We start from the raw sequence: 27,828 nt of genomic DNA on the forward strand, positions 1-27,828 counted from the left end.
TCAAAGTGGGTTATGTGGCGATCAAATGGAGACCAGCATCTGCATCTTGGCCATCAATCTCAACTCTTGCATGCTCTTCCCACCGACAGTGACCGAGACGATATAGGGTCAACCTGGGCTATCGCCAGACGGAGATCTGCCGATTGTGACAGTGGCAGATTCGGGGTTCTATAGACAAATCCTGTCTGTGCCGATGACGTTGGCAACGAGCGAATCGGGGGCAAGGACTTGATAAGCACGAGGGCCTTCGAAACACTGCAGGCGATAATGGGAGCTTGACGATCGTGGGGCCATGCGCCGAATTACGATGGTTGGGTGAATGATGAGTCTCAGCATGCGGTCGAACAACCCCTGATGATTCCAGATCTGTAGGCTAGGCAAGTCCCGCTCCTCCAACGCACGTTTACGCCAAGATGACGAATCTCACAGTGTCTCCACTTCTCCAAAATTCATCAAAATTCATGATTTTGCAATTATCTACTCAAGCTCTATGGTTCCACACCCGAATGGCGTTTTTTAGGCCATATCTATATCTATTCTTCAATATGCTTTTCATTTCAGAAAACGGACGCAGCAGAACCAAAGCAGGCGCTTTTGAAGAGCTCGCTATAAACAATGAACAATCGAGGACATCTTGTCCCATTGAAGACAATCTATGAGCTCGAGACCAGGGAAAATTTCTGTAGGTCAAAGCTATATACTTTCCCAAATTATGTGCTCATCAATATGGCCCCCACAGCTGAAGCATATGTTGTGGAGATTCCGATCAAGCTTGCGAGCAAAGCATTGAAGTTGGCTCCGCTCTATCCGGTCTCGAGCAGTAGTACATTTGCTGACTGGTCGTAGTATTCTGAAACCAGTGCTCTCAACAGATGGCCGACTTTCGAATTCATACCCGTTCTTGCGACGATTCGTAACCACCCCACGTCTACCGCCAACGCTGGGCGATGGTGTTCTTGAATCGCCAGATGATCATGCCACTATTCACCTCCTCATACCCCCTCCATTGCCGCTGAACTCTGATGACATAACCACCGTTCTCCGGCCTAACATCCATTCCGAGTCGCTGCCGATCATCAGAACCACCCTTGTTCCTCTTGATCCTCCTACAACAGTCGAACAAGCCGCCCTGTGGTCCGAGAGATACTGGCCATGCACCTTCAACCCTGCATCTCAGACAATCCAAAAAGCCCCACCGTTGCGTATTCTACGAACGACACAAGCAGAGCTCGACAAACCGGCGAATCTGAAGTCATACTTCAGCCTTGCGGAACGTGCTGCTGCTGAATGTGCAGACGGAGCACTAGGCAGGAGGGTTGCTGCCGTGATCGTCGATCCCGAAAAGCTAGAAGTCCTCGCTGTAGCAAGCGATGCACGGTGGTACGGACAGCGCCACGATCCCAGCACAGCGGAGAATCATCATCACAACTTAGCCGAAGGCAGACCCGAGCACCACGCACTGATGCGAGCAATCGCAATGGTGGCGGAGAAGGAAGCACATCGAGGAAACGACAACGAGAACTCCAGAAATACAGCAGCGGAAGAACACACCGTCAACCTTGGGGGTAGAGCCGTGACACTAATCGAGAGACTCTATGCCCAAGCACCGCACTTCCGCAACCACCCCCATCAAAGCTTGCAACCAGTCGCACCGAACCCCCAATCTGCCCCAAGACCAGACGTCTACCTCTGCAACGGTCTAGACGTCTACCTCACCCACGAACCATGTGTCGCGTGCTCCATGGCGATGATCCACTCTCGGTTCCGCGTCTGTGTCTTCCGACGGAGGATGCCGAAGACGGGAGGGCTGTGGGCCGAAAAGGACGATCTGGGTAGTGACGGAAAGGGGTTGGGATATGGGCTGTTTTGGAGGAGGGAGCTGAACTGGAGGGTGCTGACTTTTCAGTACTTGCCGCCACTACAGGGCGGTGGCGAGGATGGATGTGGGGAGGCGGCGGGAGTAGGGGAAAATGGGGCCTATGATGGTGGAGCAGCGGTATTTCATGCGTGAAACTTATTGTTTTCATGTCCAGAGCAATGAAGCCGTCAGCCAAACTCAAACCTTACCTTACGAGGCAGTTGCGTCCCGCCTTCTCTAATCTAAGAAGCATGGCAAATGTTCTGGCTAATCAGGCTAATAAGTTTCAGCACAGGGACCCAACTCAGGAAAAGGTAAAGTCGTTGACATTGAAGACGGGGGTGAGAAGACTGATCGAAACTTCATGATGTTGCTAAATCTTACGCAAAACTTTATACGTGTGCATAATCGTCCCTTGATAAAAAGGTTCGGCCCAGCCACAGGCTTGCCACACGTGTCTGAAAGGACGGTCAGGCATTTCGTGGTGCAGGACCGGATCAAGTCAGGCTGTATCTGGGATCGATGCATGCATACGGAGTTCATACGCAGCTCTTGGCGGTCAATGTGGAACACTCTAGACGGAGTCGCTTCTTTCGCTGTCGCTCAGCCGCTTCTCGAGTGCCGGGCGTCGAGTCAGTGCAGCATCAGACCTGTGAGTCTTGCGACGCAATATCAGAAAGGCGGCACCGCCGAGGATCGCAACAACAGCCAGGGCCACGACTGCACCGATGGCGCCAGCTGCGCCGTCGGACAAGCCGGAGGAGCCTGGTTCGTTGGAGGCTGAGCCTGCTGCCGCATCACTCCGAGTGGCAGTAGCGCAGAACGCTTGCTCCGATTGACAGGTTGTGCACCAGTCAGCCAGAGTGTGGATCGATCGGCTGCCGAGCGCTTCGACGAATCTGCCATACGGCATTGACTCCTCGGATCCACCGAAGAGGGGATACGCGTCCAGGCCGTCACCTTCGTCGGTGCCGTTGCGGAACAAGAATCGGACCATCAGATCCTGTTCGGGGGTGGCCGGAAATTGCGCATTGCTATCATCGGTATAAAGCTCCAGCGCCATGCTGGCGGCGTAGTTGGGAAGTCCTTGGAAGTCTGAACTCGCGGCTGTAAGGTTGGTCAAGCCGAAGAAGGCCAGAAATGTGTCGTAGGAGCCGGCCATCAGGCTGAATTTGGTCTTGGCCTGACTGTCGACAACGCTTCTGAGCTGGCGCAGAAAGCCACCGGCCAAGGCCATACCACCAATGGAGCGATCGGGCTGAGTGGCGTTGTAGTTGTGGTTCCATTCCCGTTCGTTTGCCAGGTAGCGAAGTTGGTCGAGGTCTTCGGGCTCGATCCCTGAAGCTATGGATGCGTTGTGAATTGCGGCGACGTTGAGAAGATCAAACACGTCAAACCCATGCGAGTAGCTGACATTTTCGGCTCCCATGATGTTGGCTAGGAGAGGTGTGAAGCGGGAATAGAAGTCAGCCGATTGCGAAAGCGTTCTCTGATATTCCTCGCTCTGCCTGTACGACTTGGAAGCTGTGTCGTATGCAGGGCAAGCCTCATCTCCCTTCAGCCAGATGGTGTCTGGATCGGTGTCACCTTCTCCATGAACCAAGATGAATTGATATCCATTGAGCGGGGCTTGCGAGGATGTGCCGTTGGCCAATTCTTCGGTCGCAAGAGTTGAGTTGAGCTCGCCTAGCGGAGGGTACAGCCCTTGGAGGAAGTTGGTCGCTGTTTGATACAGGATCTGGATATCGATCAATTAAGGGGGCTGGTCGAACTCATAATTTCTTTCAATTACATACTGCTTGGTCCGGAGCACTTGCCCAAATCTGGCTTGGGATAACCTCGTCCGCAGAGATGCCGGCAACCCTGGACGGCGCGCCCTCGTCCACGTAACGCTGGCGATAGAAACCACCAGACGAGTATAACTGGTTGGCGCCGAGGTTGGTCATGTGGTATCCCGGGTAGTACTTAGCTGTACCTGCTCGGCCTCAGTACAGGGACCGCAGTGTGATTCTTGAGCAAAGCATACGGTCGCCATGTCTGGTGAATACCAGGACGCTGTGCACAGTTTGAGCAAGGGTTGGAGTGGCCGCAAGGGCCGTCAAGGTGATACATTTGAGAAGCATGATAGACCCGCAAGGGCTAAGGTGTAACGAGGCTTTTCTAGGGAACTTGCTCCAGAAGAAGAGGGTGACAAAGAGAGAGGGGGAAAGAGAAAGAGAAATTCTACATAAAAGTTCCGTAGATTTTTATACTTCTCGTAATTCATTGGCAGGAGATAGCAGTACTCCCGTCTCACTCTCACGATGCGGGGCATATGTAAGAGTCGGTCCGGAGGATCCGCGCCCCGCACTGATGATTTGTGCCTGATATGGCAGGGTCCTGCTTTGATAAGTAGGGGGGAATTGTCTTTAAAGACCACCAGGCTCCGAGGAATTGATACTGTCATTCCGCAAAGCCCGGCTCTTCAAGCACTGACCGCACTGAGCACTATCAGAAAAGGGACACATCAACCACTCCACCAAAAGAACAGCGCTCGTGGGTTTCGAACCACACTTGATTGATGTATCCCCACTGACGCTATCTTCTGTTCTGATAGCATACCGAGCATGTACATGTTGCTTCTTCAGTTTCGAGAGCCAACTGATCTCCGTGTTGCGTGCCGGTATGAACACTATGATCTGAAGGGACACCCGGACAGCTTCATCCAGGTGAATCTTATTTGAGCCTCGCGAAGAAGGGCTCAAGAAGATGATGGCATTTTTTGGTACAATCCGCTTTCCTGGCACTGTGTCTGGATGAAAGATTGCAATGGTAGCCGGGATTAATGCATAGACCATTTCAATCGCAACGTGCCAGTTTTTGTCGTTGTTGGTGTAGAAATGAGATATGAGTACTCATGTGTCCTCGTGACGTGTGCCAGCTTGCAACGATGATCAAGGGGTGCTTCAGCCTTGTGTATTGAATTCCCGTCTTATTGCTGTAGGCAGTCAGGATGAACTAGCCAATCTGTCTGATTAGTTACCGGTTAGCAAAGGCCCAGGCTTGGCCATAAGTTAAGTTCTTCCTGTCGTTGATGTTGGCTACCGTCTCTGACCTTACTCCATGTCATCCTCTTTTTGACAATCTTCCTGATCTTGACAGTCCCTACGAGCCATTTGAATCAAACAGGCACAAGTTTCACCCTTGCGGATGTCAGAGCTCATGGGAGTGAATATAGAAGTCGGCCGGTACAGGCGCCGCTGATGGAAAAGGTACATCGGGGGTACCAGAGGATACATGTTAGGGAGTTGAGGTCTCTTCGATATTGTTTATCTGTGGATAACCAACAAAAATGCTCTAGATTCATGCTGCATTATGTACTTTTCATACATATCTAGGCTGAGGATGCCTTTGCGTATAGTAAATGAATGCATCAGAATGCCAAATCCCCAATACAACAATAAACAACACTTCACCTCATAAACAGTCATGCACATGAATTTGTGGTGACGGGTTAGGAGGGTGAAGAAACACTCTGGTGATGAGGGGACTTTTCAGGCGAGGAGGAAGAGGGAGGAAGGCGAGGGGACAGGTCTTCTGGTACACTGACGTGAATTGCAGGTTGTGTGAATTGCCAGTGTAACAGGTTTAGGACTGGTGATTTTGTGGTTGTGGTAGAAGGGATTCATTCCCACTGCACCACGATGCCAAAGACATTGACTGGGGCGTCCGTGATATTCTGATGGCATAGTGGGCTATTTTCTAACGATGGGCATCTCCCAGTGTCAGGGAGGCCTTTATGAGCCCTTGACCAACCAACATGCCTGAAGAAGTGAAGTTTGGAATAGAATGGTGGGTGACAGGATTCAGGGGCAGCGCTCTTTGAGCCAATAATGAAAATTGAAATAGAATGTTGACGGAAAATCTATGGGGGCTTCAATGGATCCCCCAAGTGCGGTCATTGGTTCTAGTCTTCACCTGCCTCGACAAATAAGACCAGGATCCCCTCTTCATGCTCCTGGATTGGCCAATGCATCCGGACAGTTCGGAATGTTCGCTTCAGCTCTCCGATCTCTTTTTGACAACGAGAGGTCTACTTCTTTTTCGTCTCGTCTGGCATCACGAGTGCCACTGACAATAGGTAGGACCAATACGAACTTCGCCTTACCTTCACATCACCTGTGAGTTCTTGCTTGATGCACTGCAGCCTTCGTTCAATATTCACTTCGCATACAGATGAGACCGGCTTAGGCCATACCAGGCTCGTCGTACCATCGCTGCCAATTCATCGACGGATATGGAGCATGGCCCGACTCACGCCTCAAGCAGCATATCCAACAAAGTGGTTTGATGATACTTAGTTGAAATGGGAATTTGCAGCCGAAATGTTGCCTGAAAAATAGGACTTGGCGGACTTCTGTTGGCAGCGGACTCCGCAACTTGAAGAGGGAAGCCCCGCCAACTGACTCACTGAAATGATGCAAATGATCGCCCCCAGCCCGTCCTTCTTAATTATCCGTCTAATCGTCATCCCATTTCAGCTCTGGTACCAGCATTTATCACCATTGTGAAGGATATCACGCTACAACCACCAAAATCCGAGCATGTCGTCTATCATCGTGGGTTCGTACGTATTGAACTCCGCCTCTACCCCTCTGCCCCAAGTATTACTCCTGTTCTGCCCAGAAACGTCCCAGCCAGCAAACCAGACACTAACAGGCCTTTCACACCCAGGAAACCCGTCCATCCAGCGACCGTCCACTTTCCCATCGCCTTCCTCACCACTTCCTGGACCCTCGACCTTCTCTACTCCGCCGTCACCAATGTGCTCCCTCGGTCAAACTCCCTCGCCAAATCCCTCTCCCCACACCTTCCCACCCTGACCGTCATCTCGCACTACTCCCTCATCCTCGGCATCCTCTCCGGATTCGTCTCCATCGTCACCGGCGGCGCCCAACTCAGCAAGATGATCAGCAACGGCGGCATCTATGAAGCCGACGGAAAGACGATGAGGCAGAAGGTCAAGACGGCGTTTGTCCATGCCGGAATGAACGATGTGGCCATTTTGACGGCGGCGTTTAGTTGGTGGGTGAGACGGGGAAATGTGGATGTCTTGACCGGGGCGGTGGTGCCGACCACCACCAACGTGCTGATCAGTGCGCTGAGTCTGCCGAGTCTGTTGTACTCGGCGGATCTGGGGGGCAAGTTGGTGTATAACTACGGAGTGGGATTGAGCATGGGAAAGAAGGGAAAGTCGAATTAGCTGGTCGAGGAAGCGGCTGCGGGGAAAGATGGTTGCTGTGCTCTGGGGGGTTCAATGGAACAGGAGCTTTCTACTCATCGTCCTGGCTGGGAGAGGTAGCGATTCAGGTTGTCGTTGTTGCAGTGCAGCACACTCAATTCTGCTCACCCGAGCAGTCTTGACGACAACTTCCCTCTATGACTTATGATACCGAGGAAAATCGAGATTCACATATGGCTACAATCACAGTTTCTCATTCAATCATTCCTGTCCATGTTCATGCCGTTCAGCGCCCCGAGCGTACGTACTGCAGTGGGCTTTCTAGTATGGCTCACGAACCTCGCCCCCCCCCCTTCAAGAAACGTCACAGTCAACCAACGTTTGACCATTGGGAGCATGAGTCGCTTCACTAGCAAAACTGCTCCTTAATTGCCACTTTCTCTCTCGGTTACATATTTTAATGCTTCTTGAGTTTTATGCTATCGTAGGGCTTGGTATCTCCTCGATGCCGAGCGAGTCCCACACTATCGAGTTATCAGAAGATTAGTATGCTTGGGGCATATGTCACTTAATGGATATTCATTCACGATCAAATGCAATCGATGTGTTGAAGTAGTAGTACCGTTCAGATGCAAGTTGAATCTGCTCAACCGCGCCCTACGGAATTCAATCATAGGTTCCATTACATTTCCATTTCTTTTACTGCAGTCCTATGAAGTATGGAGTAACCGGACCACATGTGCAACGGTTTCAGACCGATATCTCTATTCCTACCAAATTTCCAAGCAACCAATTGAATTCAGTTCGCCGCTTTTCCACAAATACTAGTACCAACTACTCGTCGAAAACCAACACACATATGGATCGAATGGCTAAAATCAAAGCAATGTTCTATCTTTAAGATAAGACCAGTACGTTTGAATAGTAGAAACATGCACTAAGACCCAACACGTCAAGTAATCCCTGTTGCAGATGGGGATCCGGTGTACATGTGTTCCGGGTACGTTGGCTCATTCAATTATGCTCATTCAATCATCATGCCATGAACGTCAGGCAGGTCCTTGTTGTGCCGTCTCACCTTTTCCATCACTCTCAGCCTCGTCCCCCAACTTCATCTTCGCAGCCAATCTCTCTTCCAACCTCTGCACATCCTCCTCAGCCTGCTGTTCATCCCTCTTCCCACCGTCCTGCCCTTCTCCCTTCTTCTTCGCTTCATCTTCAATCTTCTGCTCCTCTTCTTTCACCTTCCTCAGCGCATGCTCCTCCGCCGCAATCGCAGTATCATCCAGGTCCGCCCAACCCACCTCTCTCAGCAGCTGACCGACCATATATCGGTACCTGAGATGGCCTGTCACGCTCTCACTGACATCCACGTTCTCTACCCCTTGAGCGCCTTCCACTGCCTGCAAACCGGCAACACCGAATTGAATACTGCTCGTCCGGTACAGAAAGCCCAGGATATAGTCTTTCTCCGAGTAGACATTCACTAGCCTGCCCATAACGACACTTCGGATCATCTTCCAGTCCCCGACATCACTCGGCATTGGTGCACCCATCACGACGACGGAGTCGATCAATCCGAATGCCTTTCTCTCCGCCAAAGTCTTCAGACAGCTGTAGATAACTCGTGCCCCAAGCGAGTATCCCACCAGACTCACTGGCCTCTCGCCCTGCGCTTTGTGGATCAAGGCATCGGCTAGAATGGCGCCAGCCTTGTCCGCGCGAGATTTTGCAATGCTGAAGGGGTTGTCAAGGACTTTGCTGAATTTGAGGAAATGGAGAGGCCAGGTTGCTGCCATGAGACCGGCTAGCACGGTGCGCTTCAGCAACTCGACTTTGATATAAGACCAGGCGTAGCTCTCAACGGCTCCTTGGATGGCGTGGCCAAGGGCGAGGAGGGCCTCGAGTTCCCATCGCAGTGCGAAGGGTTCGCCTCCATCGCCCAGAACGTGCCAGGGAGTCAATACCTCGGACTTCGTTGTCAGCCAGCCAGAGATGCCGATCGTCACTCTCAGTCTTCTCTTCTCCTTTTCTTTCTGCTTTTCCGCTTCCTTGTTAAGTGCTTCCAATTTGTGCCTGGCTTGTTCGACTAGATGTGCATGGTTATGCTGTTCGTCGTTCAATGGTAGAAATGCAAAATCCTCCACTTCTCTCGCATACTCATCCATCATCTTCCCAGTCATTCGCCCGCCATATGCACCAAACAAACTCCCTACCAGCACTCCCGATCCCGCCAAGGCCCCCAGATATCCAGCCGCAGCCGTCGCACCCAATCCCAGTCCACCCATGAGTCCTCCCACCCCTGCTGCAACAAGCGGAGCAGCCAAGCCTCCTGTGATGCCGATGAGTGCAGCGCCTGCGACAGACGCAAGGCCGACTTTCCACTTCCTTGCTGTAGCATTTGCTTGTTGAGCTGCGGATGTGGAGGAGGAAGCATCCATTTGCGACGCCGCAGTCAGGAGGCCGACTGCGATATCCTTTTCCATCTGGGTGAGGCGAGCAGCGGGAATGTGGAGCGAGGAGGAGAGACGCAGGAGCAGGGTGCGAGAGTGAGCTGTGTATGATTCCAGACTAAGCAGGAGAAGGAGGATGGCGTTGAGTATCGTGAGGCGCTCGCCATAGCTGAGATGGGATAATGGCGTCGAGATTGGCGGGTAGACTGCTAAGAGGGCATCGGTAGCTGCTTTCTCGGATGGAATTGAAGGTGGTCCTTCTTCGGCTGCGGCATTAGCGACTTCTTGCGCGTGAGCTGGATCTTTGGATTTGGACGATTGGGACTCCGACTCGAGGACTTCTTTGACCCGGTGGATTACTTTGTCTCGCCAGGTGTCGAAGAAGGCCAGTGCTGCAGACTGAAGTTTATAGAATTCGGTACTTGATAAATTGGAATGGTCTGAGGAGCTTGCATTCTCTGAGACAGCTGGTTGTTCCTTTGGAACATCTTGACCTGAACTTTCTAGGCTTTGCGTTGTCTTTTGTCCAGCAGTGAGATTTTGGGATTCGAAGCCGCGAGTGATGCTGGTGCGCATCTGAACTGTGGTGGTTGCAATCAGGGTTGCAAGATCTCGTCGCTGCTCCGCGGTAAGCAGCGATGCTAGTGACTGATCATCTGATGAAGGCATCGTGCTTCTGATGCAGACGTCGATTGGAAAGCCTCCTCACAACCGAGTCAACTGATAAATTGAAGTTGGGACTGTAGTTTTCTTAGAGCCGTCTGGTGGATTAGTGACTATAAGACTATGCACGCATTGCTCTACAGACATTCCCATTGGACCAAGGTCTGAAATGACATAGCCCAAATATCCTGCTGACGTAGTAGTACTAGTTCCCACGAATGATGCCAAGCTCACTTAATCTTATTTAGTACTAGCGAGCTTGTTCCGCTAAGAATTTCCGCTCTTCCATCACTGCTGCAACGCACCTCCGCTCAAACACAAAGAATATCATTCACAATCTGGCACCTATTTTCGTCTTCGGACATCTAGATAATTTAAAACAATATCGTTGCTCCACCTTGGCTGAAAGCCAACTGGGTCTACTCACCACCTCGGGAGTCCTCACAGCAGATCATATCTTGTCGTTCCTTCTAGCACCTGACCTCTACCAGGAGTACATAATCAGAATGCTCTGAGAGGCCCCCAACTGCAGGTTAGAGAGGTATAGCCGTCATCTCTGAACCTTTTGCCCGTTGGGTGCGCGTGTTTGCGACTCGTTTTATTCTTTATTATTCTGGGGTCCCTTTGGGACATCTGCCAAGGTGGAGAGGATTAAGTATTGTACAGATAAGGACTAAAAATGACGAGGAAAAATACACACAAACAAATTCAGTAGCTTCTGATCTGCACAGCTAACACATAGCTATAATATATACACCGTCCGTACGAAACACGTGCCTCCGGCAGACTGTCAGTCCATGAACGCCCTCTCCCATAACCTTCTTCCTCGTCTCTCCCAAACTATGGACGAAGGCCTCGCATGAAAATACAGTTAGCACACATATTTGAGCATCTGATGCTTTCATATCTGAGATGATCTCGAAAATATCCCTACATTTCTTTCTGTCACATAGTCTCATACGTTCTCCTCCTCTTCCTCCTCATGGATGCTGGGGAGACATGAACTATTGACACTATTGGTCGATGCCGAGCTGACTGTCCTCGAATATGAAGGTGGTATGTCAAGATGATCGTCACGAGCTGCAGTCATAGCAACCTTTAGCAAGTTCTCCTGCGTTATCTGAGCATGCTTGGATATTCCTGCTAGTGATGATGGTGGAGGAGGAGATGATGAGGACAAGGAGCGGAAGGACGAGGAAGATGATGCGGAGGATTTGGAGGAGATTGATAATGAGCGGCGAATTGTCTTGGGTGTTTCTTCATTTTCTGGCAATCTTGGGCGAGGGCTAGCGATGATGATATTGTAGGTTGGAAGATGCGTGCTGGCGATACATGGCCGGACGATAGTTGGGGTTCTTTGGGTTTGGGCCGCTGAATCTGTTGAGACTGGAGGATATTGTGTGTACATGGCGGTGTTCGAGGCTCAATCCGAGGTTGGGGTTCTCCAGACGGCTGGAGTAAGAATCCGATATTATTGTAAATCTATGCTGCTTCGCCAAATTTCGTCCGTGTGGGTGAGTGGTGTCGAGTTTCGGAGGTGTTGTCCCAGGTCGATTAAGTTAGTGTGGTGCTTTCGGGTGTCATCTCTGGTGGAGCATGAAGGTGTGTTGGTTTTAGGCGATATGGCAGATCGAACATGAAGGTACATTGCTGTTGGACGATATCTCAGGTCAAGCGTGAGGGTTTACTGAATTCAGCCGACACATCGAATCGAAGAGACAGTGCGGAGTAGTACCGCCTAAGATTCTGATAATAGAAAAGTGCTAAGAGTCTGTTATGAAAAGTGTATCTACTAGTTAGGTTCGAAACCTAAAAGCGCTGTCCTTTTGGTGGAGTGGTAGATATACGGTTCCTCTCTAAGGAGAGACACTCTCGGCTCTGAAGCGAAATGCAGTCAGATGATGGTGGATCTGGATTGCATAGATTAGTCCATTTCCTCAAAGGGATAAATAGTGGCTGATAATAAGAAATCAGGCTCCGAGTCGTGCCAGAAAACACTGCACAGATTTTCCGAATCCGCTTCCGAGCTTGGCGAGGTGGCTTTTGGGTTCATTTTCCCAGTTGATGCGGAAGATGCCGCTCATGTTTTCTAAAGATGCGCCTCCCTGCATGCACGCATCTCTTGGCCAACCTATAATGGCTGAATTGGTGACCTGAGAGAACGCCGCCCAAGCTGAAGACATGCAGAACCTGCACGTAGTTGGTACGGTTTAACCTTTGTGCTATGCATAATAAATACGAGCCGCATAGGTACCGATGCACCAAAATCAAGGCTGTGTAACAATTGGGGTTGCCTTTCAGCTGTTCTAATCCAGAAGCCGCTTTCACTATCTTGGGCAGCCTTCGTATGAGCTGTTGACTAAAATGCACCACCTACGTTTTAATGGCTGACTATCGTTCTAGTTGCTCAGCGGCGGGAGATCGTCAGCTGGATCTCCACCGTTTGCGGCTCAGGTTGGTCAACCACTAGAGGAGAGCTAGTGGTCAGCGCCAGTATCTTACGGCTTCAATACATGACAGCTAGTAACCACTGTACCGCACTACCGAAACACGAAAACGTGGTTGTAATTATGCCAATGGCCCCATGACTTCTTCTGTCTATCTTTGGATGATTGACCTTTCGTGTGTTTATTCACGGCTACAGTATACTACGCCTAAGGTGGCTTATCGTGAAGCCCAGCCCGATGGCTGATCTCGGCACCGTGTGTTGACACCATGGGCATGCGTAGAGGGTCTTGGGCGAGGCATTCCGTCCAAAGCTCCCCTCCTCTGCACTCTCATGCATGGTATGCTATGTCCATGACTAGGTATCCCATGTTATTCTCCATGTTTCTCATCTTTGATAGCCCTTGATACATCACTTCATCAGATCTATTCATTGTTAACCTCAGCATGTCAAGCACGACAGACCTTCGCATGAGAATCTCTGATCTAGACTCTGTCCCTGCTATGGACGCCTATACTATCAGCAGCAACGCCGCTCAAGCAGCATCACCCCTGGATGAAGCAGTGATAATACCACCACCAAGAAGCAGCGAGCGCATTAATCGGAGAACTGTGGGTTCAGAAAGTTTATGCCCAAGTATTCAATCTGGTCCAAACCCTCTAAAAGGTGACTTGAGAGGACCAACATCAGTCAAGTCCTGCCACGCCACGCTCGAGACACCTACGACTCTAATAAATGACGGAACTCGATTCACGATGTGTCATGCACGTGCACGATCAGATGGAATCCCAAGTGTGCATCAAACACAGGAAGCTCCACCTATCAGCAAACCAAATGACAGGCCAGCACCACCACATATTTTCACAAACTACGGTCATGGCGAGAACATCGAAGACCACTCTGCGCACGGCTTGTATGGTTCCTCCTCGTCCACCATCAACTCAACGCAGCACATGATTCGAAAACCTCTGGCCCCCGCACCCCTTACTCCTTCACCGCTCTCGATCGTCAAGCAGCCAGCGCCAAAGTGCAGGTCTGCCACCCGCGAAATCAGCCTTGTGGCAACAGTCTGCCTCGCCCACTTTTTAACCCAGGCGGGTCTTTCCCAGACCATCGCGCCACTTCCCATCATTACAAGCAGTTTTACAACCACAACACACAAGCCATCTCCTGCGTGGTACAGCGCCGCTTACTCTCTCACCGTCGGAACATTTATTCTTCCATCCGGACGTCTTGGCGACATTTACGGCCCCAAGCGGCTCTTCCTTATTGGCTGGCTCTGGTTTGCCCTTTCGTCTTTGGGTGCGGGCCTCTACCCCAGAATCCGGGCAGTTGGCGGCGAGCAGGGCAGCGGCGATGGAGGGGAGATCTTCTTCTGCTTTTGCAGGGCTCTTCAAGGCATCGGGCCCGCCCTTCTGATGCCAAATGGCCTTGCAATTCTCGGACGCACCTACGATGATGGAAACAAGAAAAACATGGCGTTTGCAATGTTCGGTGCCAGTGCACCAGTTGGGTTTGTAATCGGTTCAGTCATGTCAAGCTTGCTGGCACAGAAGACGAACTGGTGCTGGGCATTTTGGGGCCTTGCGATTGCATGTACAGTCATGGCGGTTATTTCCATTCCGATCGTTCCATACCTACCCGGCACCATTGCCTCTGCCGCTCCCAAGGACGACTCGGAGAGTCTTGAGAACGGAAGTACAATGAAGACCCCACTCTGGAAACAACTCGACACCCCCGGCACCCTCTTAGGCATCACGAGCCTAATCCTCATCAATTTCGCAATCAATCAAGCCGCCCTCGTGCAGTGGTCAACACCCTACACCTACTTCCTCCTGCTGCTGGGCTTGGTTATCCTCTCCATCTTCCTCTTCATCGAATTCACCCCTTCCTTAACTCCGCACCCTCTAATCCCGCGCGACCTCCTCTCCCTCGACACCTGCTTCGTCCTCGCCTGCATCGCGTGCGGCTGGGCCACCTTCAGCATCTGGATCTTCTACATCTGGGAATTCCTCGAGCGGGTCAGAAACCTTACTCCGTTGCTTGCAGCCGCGCAGTTCTCCCCCGCAGCAATCTCCGGCCTCCTCGCGGCACTGAGCACCGGCTTCTTGCTCTCCAAGACAACGCCACAGGTTATCATGGTGCTGTCCATGTTCGCGTTCCTGATCGGTACGACGCTCATCGCCACTACTCCGGTCAAGCAGATCTACTGGGCGCAAGTCTTTGTGTCGGTGGTTGTCATGCCCTGGGGTATGGATATGTCGTTCCCCTCGGCGACGATCCTGTTGAGCAGTAAGGTGGGCAAGGAGAATCAAGGCGTGGCGATGAGTTTGGTGAACACGGTGGTGAATTATTCGATCAGTGTCGGGCTAGGTCTGGCGGGGACGGTGCAGATGAAGGTTGATCATGGGGATGCGACGCGGCTTTTGGACGGGTTCAGGGCGGCGTGGTATTTTGGGATCGGTCTGAGTGGGTGCGGGGTCCTGATTGCGGGTGCGTTTTTGGGGGTTGGATGGTGGAAGGGTAGGAGGGGTGGAGTGTTGAGCGGAGAGAAAGAGGGTTCTAACGGTGTGTAGTAGACGGTCTATCTTTGCCTGGTTATCGTTATTGGTATCAACTATGTATGCATTTCAGGATCTACAGAATCGATTTCCCCGGTTGGTCAGTGTTATTTCCCTGATCAATACTAGAAGTACTGGATTAAACCAAGGACGAAGCGTTGTACCCAGCATCTCAGAACCCGATCCAACCGAGTCCAACCAGACACGTTGAGTCAAGTAGTCAGACTACCTCACGTGATAGCACAGTAATCACCTTCCGACCTCACCTACCTACCCAACCCCAGCCTTACCACATCAGTGTGTAGTGCTACGCAGTAACCAGTACTCCGCCCCAGGCACCCCCATCTTCCTCCAAAAACCTACCACCCGCCCCGGCAATACCCCAGCAAATGTGCATGACACGCACATGGGCAGAATTAAGGTTTTCGTCACACCGCAAGATCGCATCTTACTCACATATTCACAGCCTCACGTAACAGATCTCGCGCATCAATCTACGTGCTAACTTAGTAGTGTAACTGCTAGGGACTTGGCGGTAATGCTATGCATGATTGCATGCAGACACTAGTAGGAGTAGTAGCATGATGCCAGACGCTGTGAGCGCTCGCTCATTGGTTTGGATTCTTTACGTGTATTACCCTGGCGTTTTCCTGCTTTTTGATTGGTTAAATTTTCTCCTGCAATTTCGCTGTACTGTACAGCAGTTAATTGTGTACCTATATTTACGCACGCTACCCCTCCTTAATTAGATAGAAACAATTTGCTTTTTTCACTAGCAAGGGGGGGGCCTGAAGTGATATTAGTCTGGTGCTAAGAGTTGCTAGTCCTTATTGCGACAACATACTAGTGCTATGATTCGCCACTTTTAAAGCTTGTTCCGCGTGCATCCCTTCTGACGGGTCAAATCTATCACATCTAACTTCTTTTGAATATAGCTGTTTTTGTTCAAAAGGGGTTTACAAGTAAAAGATACTAGCGCTGAGCTAACATTACTTCAGGTGCCCCCGTAGTAGATGGAATAATTTGCTTTCTACATGCCTCCTACAGATTGTCACACACATGACTACTATGAGTAAGTAAGGAATACAACTCTCACCAGCTTTCTCGCAAGGACCGGAGGACCCTGCTGGTACTCACACTCACGCTCATCCTCTACCACGAGTTAGTTAGGTAAGTGAGTGATGCTTCCTCGCCATCCCATCCCCCTAGTCGACTACTAATTAACTAGTACTAATCATCTTAGATAAATCAGCATATCACACCGCGCGCCCCGGCTTACAGCTGAGTGGGACGACCACACACCTTGGTTCCAAATGGGAAAGCGCAAGATTCCGGGGTTCTCTCCCCCCCCCAAGATAAAAGGGGATGTATACTAATTTCATTCAACTCGAATTTTTGGTTGTGCCCAAGGGGAATTTCTGGATTTTTGTAAACTACCAAGTCGCCCCAGCCAAATAAAGATTAGAGAAACGATGCAATTCTTCCAAGTACGCCTGCTCAATCAATGCCAGCCCCCCGCAAACACTCTACTTCGCCGATAGACACTAAAAATGGAGATTAACAACAGCTCGACCAGAGTGTTCCCAGACTTTCTCTTCCAGTTTTCTAGTCATACATGTAGCAGTACGGACCATCAATGGTAGACATGACATCTCTCATCTTGACACCCTGGGCAAGCACTCCAAAGTCAATGTTGTCATCTAGAGTAACTTTGTCGCTAGGGGGGACTGTTATTGGAGTCAGCATGAGATAAACCTAGAAATTCGGGTAAGGCGGGCAGGACATACTGTTGAACGGTGTGCGAGTGCCTCCAACCTGGTAGGTTCGAGTGTCCCCATCCTGGCCCTGCCAGATACTATACACGCGATCAAACGCCGCATGGTGGAGGTAGAAGACGGGATCGCTGGGACTGGCGAAGGGATCATTCTGCAGGCCACCGATGGCGAAGTGGCCGGCGGCGTGGAGGAGAGGCTGCGGCAAGGTGCGATCGAGTTCCCATCCGTCGGAGCGTTTCTCCAGGCAGTCGACGTTCCCGCAGCCGAGGAGGAATTCGACGTCCTTGGTGCGGACTTGGTTGGCCCAGAAGAGGTTGATGTCGCGGGTCAGACAGCGAGGGTTATAATTGAGGGCCTCACGGACGGCCGGAGGTAAATCATTGGAGGCGACGGGGGCTAGACGGGCGTTGGAGCTGGTGGAGCTGGTGGAGCTGTTGGAGGCGTTATCTCCCAAGACGTCACTACGGTCGGCGGAGGCGTAGACACCGACGGATGTCAGGTTGGAAGTGAGGTCGACCGGTTCAGCGGGCAGTACGGTAGGGTTCACGCCCAGATTGACCTGGAGGTATATGCATTAGCGGATGCAGTAAGACGAAGCTATAATCTACATACCTGTAGGCCGGCGAAGGGTCCATCCTTGACACATCCACCTCCAGTACCTGGTGGAAGAGTGACGTTGAGTCCAAATGCTGTAACATAAGTCCCGCCATGGGGAATGGATTCGCCATTGCCTGACATGGAGGTTGCGCTTCCATCAAACACGGGTGATTTACGTGGATCATCTGCAGATAGAGTCCAATCCCAGTACGGTGTCGGGCCCCTGTAGCCACATTCCTCACGGAGAGCTTTCTCGTAGAGGTGCACAAAGTGACGGTGCCACGCGAACAGATAGCCGTCAAAATGGATGTTCTGTCCTTGCTGGATGTGCGAAGCCACGAAGTCGTCCAGTCGGTTTCGTGCACCAGGAACGTTGGACAGGCTGCTGAGAGGTGGCTTCTTGGAGTAGAGACATTTGACCGCATCCGTATAGGCAATGCGCTGCCTCCTGGACATGGAACCCCTATTGCGCTGATTAGCCAAACAAGCAAGCGATGTCAGGAATGGATTGTGCTAACCATTCTTTCCTGACGGCTAAATTTCTGAGCGTGCAGCTATGGGAACGAGGCCGTTTTCTCAGAGTTCTCACAATGTACCTCTGATACTTTCGTTTCATCCTCCGCAATGTAGGTTGGGGAGCGTCGAGTGAAGGGTCCTCGACTTCAAATGCAGCAAATGCAGTCTCATTGAAGCTTTCGTTGATGCCATCTGTCGACACAGGTGCTGCTAAGTCAGATGTTGAGCTTGATGGAGAACCCTGAGGCGCGGCAGAGACATGGGATCGTATGAGCAGGAGACCCAATGACAGGATGGAGACAAGAGACTTCATATTGAAAGACTGATCTTGGGCAATTTGGAGAATGAATATTATGGCGAAGGAATTGATGTTCGTTCCATGACCATTGCAGTCTCTGCTCAAGATTATATACCTTTATTGCTGTCTTCGCTGGATGCCCCTGAGTAGAGGATACTGTGGTGGGTGACCGCAGTCACGCCACGCGCGCTGCGGTGGCATGAAGTCTCGATCAGTTCCCCTTTTCCATACCTCGTATTGACCCTATGACCTGGCAGCTGGAAGGCCTAGATCTATTCCGCGGCAGCTTTAGGAAGCGTAGTGCAGTTGATGGTCACGAAAGCGAAATTATGAGACAGAGGCTAAGAAGGGTTTCCTTAGGGCCAATACGACCACGAGGCGGAAAGCTTGTTCAGTTCTAATTTTGGAGTGGTTCAAAGCGTCGAGGCGCACAAGCCACAATTGAGGTAACTATTCGAGCTTGTTTCCCCAAAGAGGTCATGTCCTGCCGCGTGACACTACTCCGTATAGCAGAGTACCCACCGAAAGCGGCTTGGGAGTGACTAAGTCCGCTGCGGAGGCTTGCCAAGATATTCGGTGGTAGGCCTGATGCTCGTGTTACGTCGGCGAAATCCCGCAAAAAATCAAAGGGTGGAGGAGCCGTCGAAGCGAGAATGAGTCCATCTACTAGTACCCGAATGTCAGCCTAATCTTGGACATGAGGCCCCGGCTGTCACTGCCACAGAGATGGTGCGCCACTCCACTCCACTCCAGTAAATGCATAGATACTTTGACCAGTACTCATTGCTAGCGGCAAATTGAGTGTTGGAGGTAGTCCACGGGGAGTGGATCCATTGTCTGGGAGTGAGTGAGTCAGTTCGCTAAACAGGCGAAAGCAACAAAGAGTACTAACTTAGTAGGTGAAAATGTAGTTGAAAATGTTATTGAAAATGTTACCAGATAGATAGCCGCCGTAAGTAGCATGTACTATGCAGGAGATTACCTCCTACGTAACGGGAAAAACTTACTACGTAATAGTTCGTGCATATTACTACGTACGTTCGGTTACAGTGTCTTACAGCTGAGAGTTAGCGGATACAAGTGATACTAGTCTCGGTAAAGAGCCGGTCTCACGGGCGTATTCGTGATACTAGTGCTGATAGCAAGATGGCTAACGTATTACGGTAGTACCGTGGTACATGGTACGTAGTACTCGATAGTCTTTGCGTGATTAGTTGCCTACTGCTGCCCCCAAACGTTCCCACTTTCCCATCCCCCACTTCCCCATTCTCCACTTCCCCCTTTTACATCGGCAACTTCCCAATTCCCACGTGTCACCCTGCATGCTCATATCTCATCTCCCATCCTCGCGTAGAGTCTCGTGGCTGAAAAGTATTACTAGTAGTAGTTCTACAGTACTACGTGGGTACTACGCTACTACGCTGCCACCCTGCCCCCCTACCACAGCCCAACTGCATCTCATCGTATCCTAGTACGCAGCAATCGTCTAATTCCAGCCTTCAGCCTTATCACCTCGATCGCTGCAAGACATCGCTCGGAACCGGCTCCTAGCTTATTGCTCCTTCAGCCCCCACAATTCCGTTGGCCACAACCTATGAGCTCTTGCAAAGAGAACCGAAAGCAAGGAGTTTAATTTCCTAAGCTAAGCTAAGCTAAGCTAAGTACCGTCATCAAGCTAAATCCAACCTCATCTCCGCCAAGCCCCCCGTTCCCACAGCACACCCGCTTTCAGTGCGCCTCTGGTCGAGACTAAGTACATTTTAACCTACTGTCCAAGCAGCGCTCGCGCGTGTTCAGCTTGAACCTGCATGTCTTCGTCCCAGATCCATTTATAGCGCTGCAGTAGCTCCTCTCCAACTTCGTCCAAATTGTCCCGGGCTTCTCCTTGCAGCGCGTATGTTGCACCCGCCGTACGACTAGTGCTGACTACCTTTTGCGAGCGAGGTCTGCGAATGGCATCGTATGCCCTGAAAGCGGCTGGGATGTCCCCTGCACAGCGTGTTTTCTTATCTCCAAGAAGCATTGACAGGATGAATGCATCCTCGAGCGCCTGGCCTGCTCCTGCCCCTTGGTGTGGTGTAGATGCATGTGCAGCGTCACCCACAAGGACCACGTTGCCCTTGTAGTACGTGGGTGCAGGGAGCATGTCGAAGAGAGCCCACATGTCAGCATCTACCATCAACTTTTGGAAAAGCCGAAGTCAGCACATGTACCACTAGCGTGGACCTTTAGGGTCAATCGGGGAACGTTGTCACTCACGTCAAGCACGCTGCGCACCGGCGTCCCCCAGTTCGCAAAGTCACGCCTCATGTCCTCGCCCTTGCTCTTTAGCACCCAATGATCGTGCTCCCATGGGCCGTCCTCCTTGTTTTTGAAAGCCACCACGTTCATGGTCTTTCCGTGGTCGATGGGATATGTAAGGACATGCCCATCTTTGCCGAGGTACATCTGGCTATTCATAGCCAGCTCGTCTCCAACTGCCTCTCTGGCCTTATCCATTGCAATCAAACCGCGATAGGCGTATTTGCCGGTGAAGCTGAGACCGTCAAGAACGCTTTCCTTGCCAAGCAAGAGTTGCCGCACTCGGCTCCGCACACCATCAGCCCCAACCAGTACATCTGCAAAGGCGGTCTCCCCATCCTCGAAGACAAGGGTCAGCTTCCCAGAGGCCTCTTCTTGGAAGCTTAGCAGCCTCTTCCCGAAGTGGGCGATGTCTTTCGGAATCAGGCTTGCTAGCTCATCGAGGAAGCGCGCCCGGTGGACGCTGCTCAGACCTGTCTTTTCTTGATCGCCAGTTTGCACTTTAGCAATCAACGTGGGTTCACCGAATCCGCTGCGGAAGTTGATCCAAGTTTCGTCCTCTTCGTCGAATCCATTCTTGGTCGCTAGGCGACGGAAAGCGTCCCTAATGGCTGGATCGATCAGGTACATGGCGCTGATGGCATTCGGCCCAAAGGCAATGCCAGCCCCAATCTCAGCAAAGGCGGGGGCTGCTTCGTAGATTTGAACTGAAATGCCTTGGTGACGAAGGCCTATTGCCAGGGCAAGACCCCCAATTCCGCCGCCAACAATGGCAACGGTGAAAGGCTTGCCGGTTGAGTCGTGGTGTGCCATTGCTGAAAGGTTTACGTGTAGTAGAAGGATGAGGGGTGTTTGCCAATTCTCTGGACGATGAAGGAAAATAGTGGGAAGTTGTTTCTGAAGAGATAAGAGCTCTGGCGAAAGGTGTGTGAGAAACATCTGGCCCTTTTCCCATGCTTTTGACTTTGAGGCTAAATCACCTCGTATCCCATCAAGTCAATATGTCGCTTGCGTTACATTAATAGCACCTCCAATGTATCTCTGCATATTGGGCTTGCTGAAGCTAAGGCCTCCACCGCCAGATAGTCGGCGTATAGCTCATTACCGCTGGCGTGGTTCCCCTGTTCTAACATTACTACGTACTCTCAGCCGGGTCTCTTGGCTTTTGTAGCGGAGCTCATCGAGACATTCTTACAGAATAACCTGTATCCTGCATGATGGGTAGCCTCAGGAGTGGTGCTAGTTACATTGGCCCTTAGCCTATCTCAAAGTGTCTGCTCCTGTTATATAAGGCCCCTTCAACTCCTCTGCAAGACTGCTCTGCATCTTTCCTACTCTTCTATCACAAACCAGAAGCCTTCCAGCACCGCGGGATGTTGAGGAAGTCTCACCAACTCTATCACTCTACTTTATTACTGTCATAGATCCCTCTCTGTTGCACGTTGAGCCTTTGCTCTGTCTTGTTATCATAGACACCTTCTCTAATACCCTTCACCTCTACCTCTACCATACATACGCGAAGCAGCATGGCACCATTCTTGGATGGTAATGCTTCCCCTCCATGTCTTCGCGCTGAGATCTGATCCGGTCGACAGTGGACTATGTTACCGAGTGCGGCACAACTCCTGCTTCCAAGCATACCAGGATGGACGGTTCGACGCCTCCCGACAGTGTACGTTTGTATCAGTCACAGCTAAGAGCCGCCATGTTATGTGTGCTGATTTAGGATGATCTCTGCAGGTTCAAGGCGAGCTTGACGACATTGCTGTTGTGGGCATGGCATGTCGCGTCGCTGGCGATAACGACACTCCAGAAAAGCTCTGGCAGTCTCTGTTGAATAAACAGGTTGCGTCTTCGGAGATGCCTGCAATGCGATGGGAGCCGTATTATCGTCGAGATTCTCGGAATGCCAAAGTACGTGCCTTCACTCTTCTCGCCTCAAACGCGAGATTCTGGGGCTGTTAACTCACCATGTGTCCAGGTACTCAATAACACCACCCAACGAGGATATTTCGTCAAGGACGTTGAAAACTTTGACAGCACATTCTTCGGCATTTCTCCCAAGGAAGCAGTCTTGATGGACCCTCAACAGAGGATTACAGTTGAAGTGACGTGGGAAGCCCTGGAAGACGCAGGTATTCCACCTAGCAGTCTTGCTGGATCCAACACCGCTGTGTTCATGGGCGTCAATTCGGACGACTATGGAAAGCTGTTACTTGAGGACATTCCGGGTGTAGAAGCCTGGATGGGCATTGGAACCGCATATTGTGGTATTCCGAATCGCATCTCCTACTTGCTCGACCTCCGAGGGCCATCTACTGCGCTGGATGCTGCCTGCGCGTCATCCTTGGTAGCCGTTCACCACGGAAGGCAATCTCTACTGACGGGAGAAACCGATGTTGCCATTGTTGGCGGCGTCAATGTGCTCGCCGGGCCTGGGCTTACACGTGTGCTGGACATAGCTGGCGCCACTTCTAAGGATGGAGTATGCCGCTCCTTCGACAACGATGCCAACGGTTATGGTCGTGGAGAGGGTGCATCTGTTATTATTCTCAAGCGTATGTCGGATGCCATCCATGACAACGACAGGATCTTGGCCCTCGTCAAGGGCTCCGCGGTTGGCCAAGATGGCCGCACCAACGGTATCATGGCTCCAAACGGAGACGCCCAAGAGTCAGTCGCCCGCACTGCCCTGGGTGGCATCGACCCTTCAACAATCCAGTACGTCGAGGCGCACGCAACAAGTACTTCTGTCGGTGACCCCGTGGAGATCAAGGCCATGTCAAAGGTCTATGGTGCCAACAGAAAAGCCACTTCACCCTGCTATATCGGAAGCATAAAACCAAACATTGGCCATCTCGAGGCTGGCGCCGGCGCAATGGGTTTCATGAAGGCGGTCATGGCAGTCAGGAATGGAGTTATTCCACCACAAGCCAACTTGAAAAGTCTCAACCAGAAGATAGACTGGACGACCTGCGGCATCAAGGTTCCCTTTGAATCCACTCAGTGGCCAGATACACGGACCACGCGAAGAGCCGCCATTTGCTCGTATGGCTATGGCGGCACCGTATCCCATGCTGTCATCGAGGCAGCTCCCATGGGCGACAATTCCCCCGCAGAAATGGACAATGGAGACCACGCACCCACTGTGCTACTGCTATCAGCACCGCAAGAGAAACGACTCCCCGCAGATGCCGTGACTCTTGGAACTTGGATGGCTGGTGATGGCAAAGGAACATCTCTTTCTTCCATTGCTTCTACCATGGCCACCCGACGAGCGCAACACGACTGCAGAGCAGCTTTTATCATTGATAGCCATGCAAAAGCAGCCGAGCTCAGCGAGAAACTCGCCACCGGCGGTAACTCTGCAGATATCATTACTGGCCGCATCCTTGGCAAAAACGAGAACACTGGAGCTGTTTGGCTGTTTTCAGGTCACGGCGCGCAATGGCTTGCCATGGGGAAAGAATTGCTCGCTAACGAGCCTCTGCTCCTGGAGACGGTTGAGTTCCTTGAACCGATTATCCAGGAAGAGGCCGGATTCTCTGCCTTGGAGGCCTTGACCCACGAAGACTTCAAATCTTCGGACAAGGTGCAGATCCTGACTTTCGTCATGCAGGTCGGTCTAGCGACCATTCTTGCCTCGAAGGGAGCCCGACCGAGCGCAGTTGTCGGCCACTCTCTCGGAGAAATTGCAGCAGCTGTTGTTGCTGGAGCTCTCACCATCGCAGAAGGTGCTCTGGTCGTCTGCAGACGTGCCGTCCTTTATCGTCAGGTCATGGGACAGGGCGCCATGGTGCTTGTTAACATGCCTTTCGCCCAGATGACAGAGACACTGGGGGATCGATCAGACATCACAGCCTCCATCGAATCATCTCCTAGCTCTTGCGTCGTCTCAGGCACGATCGGTGCCATTAAGGAGTTTTCCACCAAATGGGAAGATGCTGGCCACAAGGTACTCAAAGTCAACTCCGACGTCGCTTTTCACAGCCCCCTGCTCAATGTTCTCACCAAGCCGCTGTATGCTTCGCTGTGTGGTGTGCTCAACCCGAAGGTGCCTACTGTTCCTTTGTACACAACGACATTGGAAGATGCACGCGAACAGGCTCCACGAGACGCGCACTACTGGGTTCAAAACATGCTGAAACCAGTGCTACTCAATGCTGCCATGAAGGTCGCGGCTGAAGATGGATACCGCATCTTCCTTGAGGTCTCCACTCACCCTGTCATTTCACATTCAGTCACCGAAACACTGATGGACATGGGCATCGAAGACCATGCGGTGATCCCTACCCTCCTGCGCAACAAGCCTGCCCAGCGAGCCATCCTGAAGAGCCTCGCCACTATGTGGTGCAGAGGTGTAGCTGTGGACTGGAACATGCTGTTCCCCGGCGTGAACTGGGCGGATAATGTGCCTAAGACGAAGTGGCGACACCAGGCCTTCTGGAAGAACATCGGAACTGGCCCTGCTAACTCGGCCATAACTCACGATGTTGACACCCACACACTACTCGGTCAGCAGATTCCCGTGGCTGGAGAAAGCACTACCCTCTTCACCACCAAATTGGACGACAATACCAAGCCTTTCCCTGGTAGTCATCCCCTTCATGGAACCGAGATTATCCCTGCAGCCGTCTTGTTCAACACTTTCTTCCATGCCACTGGCGCCAAGTCATTGAACAACGTTAACTTGCGCGTGCCCGTTGCAATCAGCGCACCCAGAGACATTCAAGTCGTTGCCCAAGGTGGCGAGGTTCGTCTCATGTCTCGTCTTATCGAGGCCAGCGAAGATACACAGGTCAAGCGCAACGCATCCTGGCTGACTCACACTACCGCCAATGCTGTTACTCAATCATATAGTGACAGCCCGAACTGTGGAGTCGACATCGATCTTGCCAGCATTCAGGCTCGGCTGAATGTCGAACTCAAGCCATCCTTCTCCATTGATTACCTTGCCGGTGTCGGTGTCCCCGCGATGGGTTTTCCCTGGGCTGTCACCAAGCACGTTGGTAACAATAAGGAGATGCTTGCACGTGTGGACGTGTCCCCAGCAACCGCTGCAAATGCCTCCCTGCCATGGAGTGCCACCTCCTGGGCACCCGTCTTCGATGCGGCAACGTCAATTGGGTCCACCCTGTTTTACGAAACACCACGTCTAAGGATGCCTGCTCAAGTTGCAAGCACAGTCGTCTACGAAGGTGCAGCTCCACCGAAGATTGCTTACATATACGTGCAAGATGCCAGCACAAGCAAGACCAGCCTTGCGGTTGACGTGACCATCACCAACGAAGCCGGTAAAGCACTTGCCAAATTCATTTCGATGCGATTCTCCGAAATCGAAGGCACCCCCGGAGCCAAAGACAATGCCGATGGGCTAGTCCACCAGCTTGCCTGGCCGCCTGCTCGTCTTTCCGAGACTCCATCTTTATTGAAGCATGTCGTGTTGGTTAGCAGCGAAAACAATCCCTTGATGAGGGACTACACGACGCAGCTCGCCCAGCGACACGTTAAGACTTCCTGCATCGGATCTGCAGAAGGCTTGTCAAGTGCCTTACTACAAGGCGGTTCCGAGGGCACTATCATCATGTATCTGCCCGAACAAGTTGAGTCTATGGACGCTGTCTCCGCTATGGCAAACACTTATTGCAAGAATCTCTTGGACGTCGTCAAGTACGTGGCTGCTAGCGGCGCTGACCTCCGAGTCTTTGCAGTAACGCTGGGTGCGCTAACCGGCAGTGCCACACCCACCGCACTCGCACACTCCCCACTCGTTGGACTTGGCCGCATTATTGCTGCTGAGCAGCCGGCGCTTTGGGGAGCATTGATTGATGTCGACTCTACCGCATTTCCCGTTCAGGCCGTCAAGTACATCTCGGGTGCAGATGTCATCAAGATGGAAGACACCATCGCGAAGGTGAATCGTCTACGACCCATGCCGCAGGATCGGCTCTACCCACTGGACAAGCAGAACCAGCTGCACCCCCGCGCAGAGGGTACTTATATCATCTCCGGCGGCCTGGGCTCGCTTGGTCGTGAAGTTGCTGACTTCTTGGTGGAGCGTGGTGCGCGAAGAATCGTCCTTCTTTCCCGTCGAGCTCTGCCACCACGGATCGAGTGGGCTTCCCAAACAGGCGAGCTCCTGGAATCTGTCCAGAAGATCCAGTTGTTAGAACAGGCCGGCGCAACCGTCTTCAGTGTCGCTATCGATCTCGGCGCACCCGATGCCGCCGCTTCACTCTTGGCGAAACTCGACATGCTCTCCCTTCCTCCTGTCCTAGGCGTTGTCCACGCTGCGGGGGTGTTAGAAGATCAGCTTGTCCTATCAGCCACTGAGGACTCCTTCAACCGCGTTCTTGCTCCCAAGGTGACCGGTGCGCTTGCTCTTCACAAAGCATTCCCTCCAACAACCGTCGACTTCTTCATGCTCTTTTCCTCGTGCGGTCAACTCTTCGGTTTCCCCGGCCAAGCCTCCTACGCCTCCGGCAATGCCTTCCTTGACAGCCTAGCCGACCACCGTCGTGGCCTCGGTGATAATGCCGTCGCTCTCCAATGGACTAGCTGGCGGGGCATGGGCATGGCATCGAGCACAGATTTTATCGAGGCCGAACTCGAGAGCAAGGGCATTACAAGCATTACTCGCGACGAGGCCTTCCGTGCTTGGGATCACGTTGCCAAATATGACATGTCACATGGCGTTGTCTTGCGCAGTCGTGTTCTGGAGCCCAATGAACCCCTCCCGATGGATATCCTGGAAGAGATCGCCATTCGTCGCTCCTCGGCGCCTTCTGAAGGCGGAGCAAACAACAACGCAGAAGCTGGCACTTCTGTATCATCCTCCTCCTCCAAAGAAACCATCCCTCCAGCCGGTCCCGAACGAAATGCATACTTAACCACCAAGATCTCAGAATGCGTCGCTTCCGTGCTGGATCTGCCGGACGTAGGGGATGTGGACCCCAAGGTTGCCCTGCCGGAGTTGGGCATGGATTCCGTCATGACGGTCGCGTTGAGGAGGCAGCTTCAGACCAGTCTCGGAGTCAAGGTGCCGCCTACATTGGTGTGGGGTCATCCTACAGTCAGCCATTTGGTCAAGTGGTTTGCCGACAAGGTGGGTGCTTGAGATTGTCTTGTAGGTGAGGCGA

The 27,828-nt window shown here is 51.9% G+C and overlaps 9 protein-coding genes across 9 annotated transcripts; 4 read left to right on the forward strand and 5 right to left on the reverse strand.

The window, feature by feature from the left end:
• Positions 1-726: 726 nt before the first annotated feature.
• On the forward strand, positions 727-2,011 carry EPUS_06875 (uncharacterized protein; the record flags this gene model as incomplete). The annotated part of the gene is made up of 2 exons (XM_007787481.1): positions 727-791; positions 847-2,011. 2 exons carry the CDS (start codon positions 727-729, stop codon positions 2,009-2,011), a joined length of 1,230 nt encoding a protein of 409 aa, XP_007785671.1.
• Positions 2,012-2,432: 421 nt separating this feature from the next.
• On the reverse strand, positions 2,433-3,981 carry EPUS_06876 (uncharacterized protein; the record flags this gene model as incomplete). The annotated part of the gene is made up of 3 exons (XM_007787482.1): positions 2,433-3,596; positions 3,655-3,833; positions 3,885-3,981. The coding sequence occupies 3 exons, from the start codon at positions 3,979-3,981 to the stop codon at positions 2,433-2,435; spliced, it is 1,440 nt and encodes a 479-aa protein (XP_007785672.1).
• A 2,460-nt stretch (positions 3,982-6,441) lies between these two features.
• EPUS_06877 (uncharacterized protein) lies at positions 6,442-7,100 on the forward strand (the record flags this gene model as incomplete). Its single annotated transcript, XM_007787483.1, has 2 exons — positions 6,442-6,464; positions 6,572-7,100. 2 exons carry the CDS (start codon positions 6,442-6,444, stop codon positions 7,098-7,100), a joined length of 552 nt encoding a protein of 183 aa, XP_007785673.1.
• Positions 7,101-8,128: 1,028 nt separating this feature from the next.
• EPUS_06878 (uncharacterized protein) lies at positions 8,129-10,201 on the reverse strand (the record flags this gene model as incomplete). Its single annotated transcript, XM_007787484.1, has 1 exon — positions 8,129-10,201. One exon carries the CDS (start codon positions 10,199-10,201, stop codon positions 8,129-8,131), a length of 2,073 nt encoding a protein of 690 aa, XP_007785674.1.
• A 949-nt stretch (positions 10,202-11,150) lies between these two features.
• On the reverse strand, positions 11,151-11,603 carry EPUS_06879 (uncharacterized protein; the record flags this gene model as incomplete). The annotated part of the gene is made up of 1 exon (XM_007787485.1): positions 11,151-11,603. The coding sequence occupies one exon, from the start codon at positions 11,601-11,603 to the stop codon at positions 11,151-11,153; it is 453 nt and encodes a 150-aa protein (XP_007785675.1).
• A 1,484-nt stretch (positions 11,604-13,087) lies between these two features.
• On the forward strand, positions 13,088-15,217 carry EPUS_06880 (uncharacterized protein; the record flags this gene model as incomplete). The annotated part of the gene is made up of 1 exon (XM_007787486.1): positions 13,088-15,217. The coding sequence occupies one exon, from the start codon at positions 13,088-13,090 to the stop codon at positions 15,215-15,217; it is 2,130 nt and encodes a 709-aa protein (XP_007785676.1).
• A 1,590-nt stretch (positions 15,218-16,807) lies between these two features.
• Positions 16,808-18,403, reverse strand: EPUS_06881 (uncharacterized protein; the record flags this gene model as incomplete). The annotated part of the gene is made up of 4 exons (XM_007787487.1): positions 16,808-16,929; positions 16,990-17,536; positions 17,590-18,037; positions 18,093-18,403. The coding sequence occupies 4 exons, from the start codon at positions 18,401-18,403 to the stop codon at positions 16,808-16,810; spliced, it is 1,428 nt and encodes a 475-aa protein (XP_007785677.1).
• Positions 18,404-20,153: 1,750 nt separating this feature from the next.
• EPUS_06882 (uncharacterized protein) lies at positions 20,154-21,502 on the reverse strand (the record flags this gene model as incomplete). The annotated part of the gene is made up of 2 exons (XM_007787488.1): positions 20,154-20,570; positions 20,648-21,502. The coding sequence occupies 2 exons, from the start codon at positions 21,500-21,502 to the stop codon at positions 20,154-20,156; spliced, it is 1,272 nt and encodes a 423-aa protein (XP_007785678.1).
• A 713-nt stretch (positions 21,503-22,215) lies between these two features.
• On the forward strand, positions 22,216-27,806 carry EPUS_06883 (6-methylsalicylic acid synthase; the record flags this gene model as incomplete). Its single annotated transcript, XM_007787489.1, has 4 exons — positions 22,216-22,234; positions 22,285-22,361; positions 22,430-22,603; positions 22,671-27,806. 4 exons carry the CDS (start codon positions 22,216-22,218, stop codon positions 27,804-27,806), a joined length of 5,406 nt encoding a protein of 1,801 aa, XP_007785679.1.
• Between the last annotated feature and the right edge of the window lie 22 nt (positions 27,807-27,828).

The sequence above is a fragment of the Endocarpon pusillum genome (assembly GCF_000464535.1).
Source record: "Endocarpon pusillum Z07020 unplaced genomic scaffold C681263, whole genome shotgun sequence".
NCBI lineage: Eukaryota > Fungi > Ascomycota > Eurotiomycetes > Verrucariales > Verrucariaceae > Endocarpon > Endocarpon pusillum.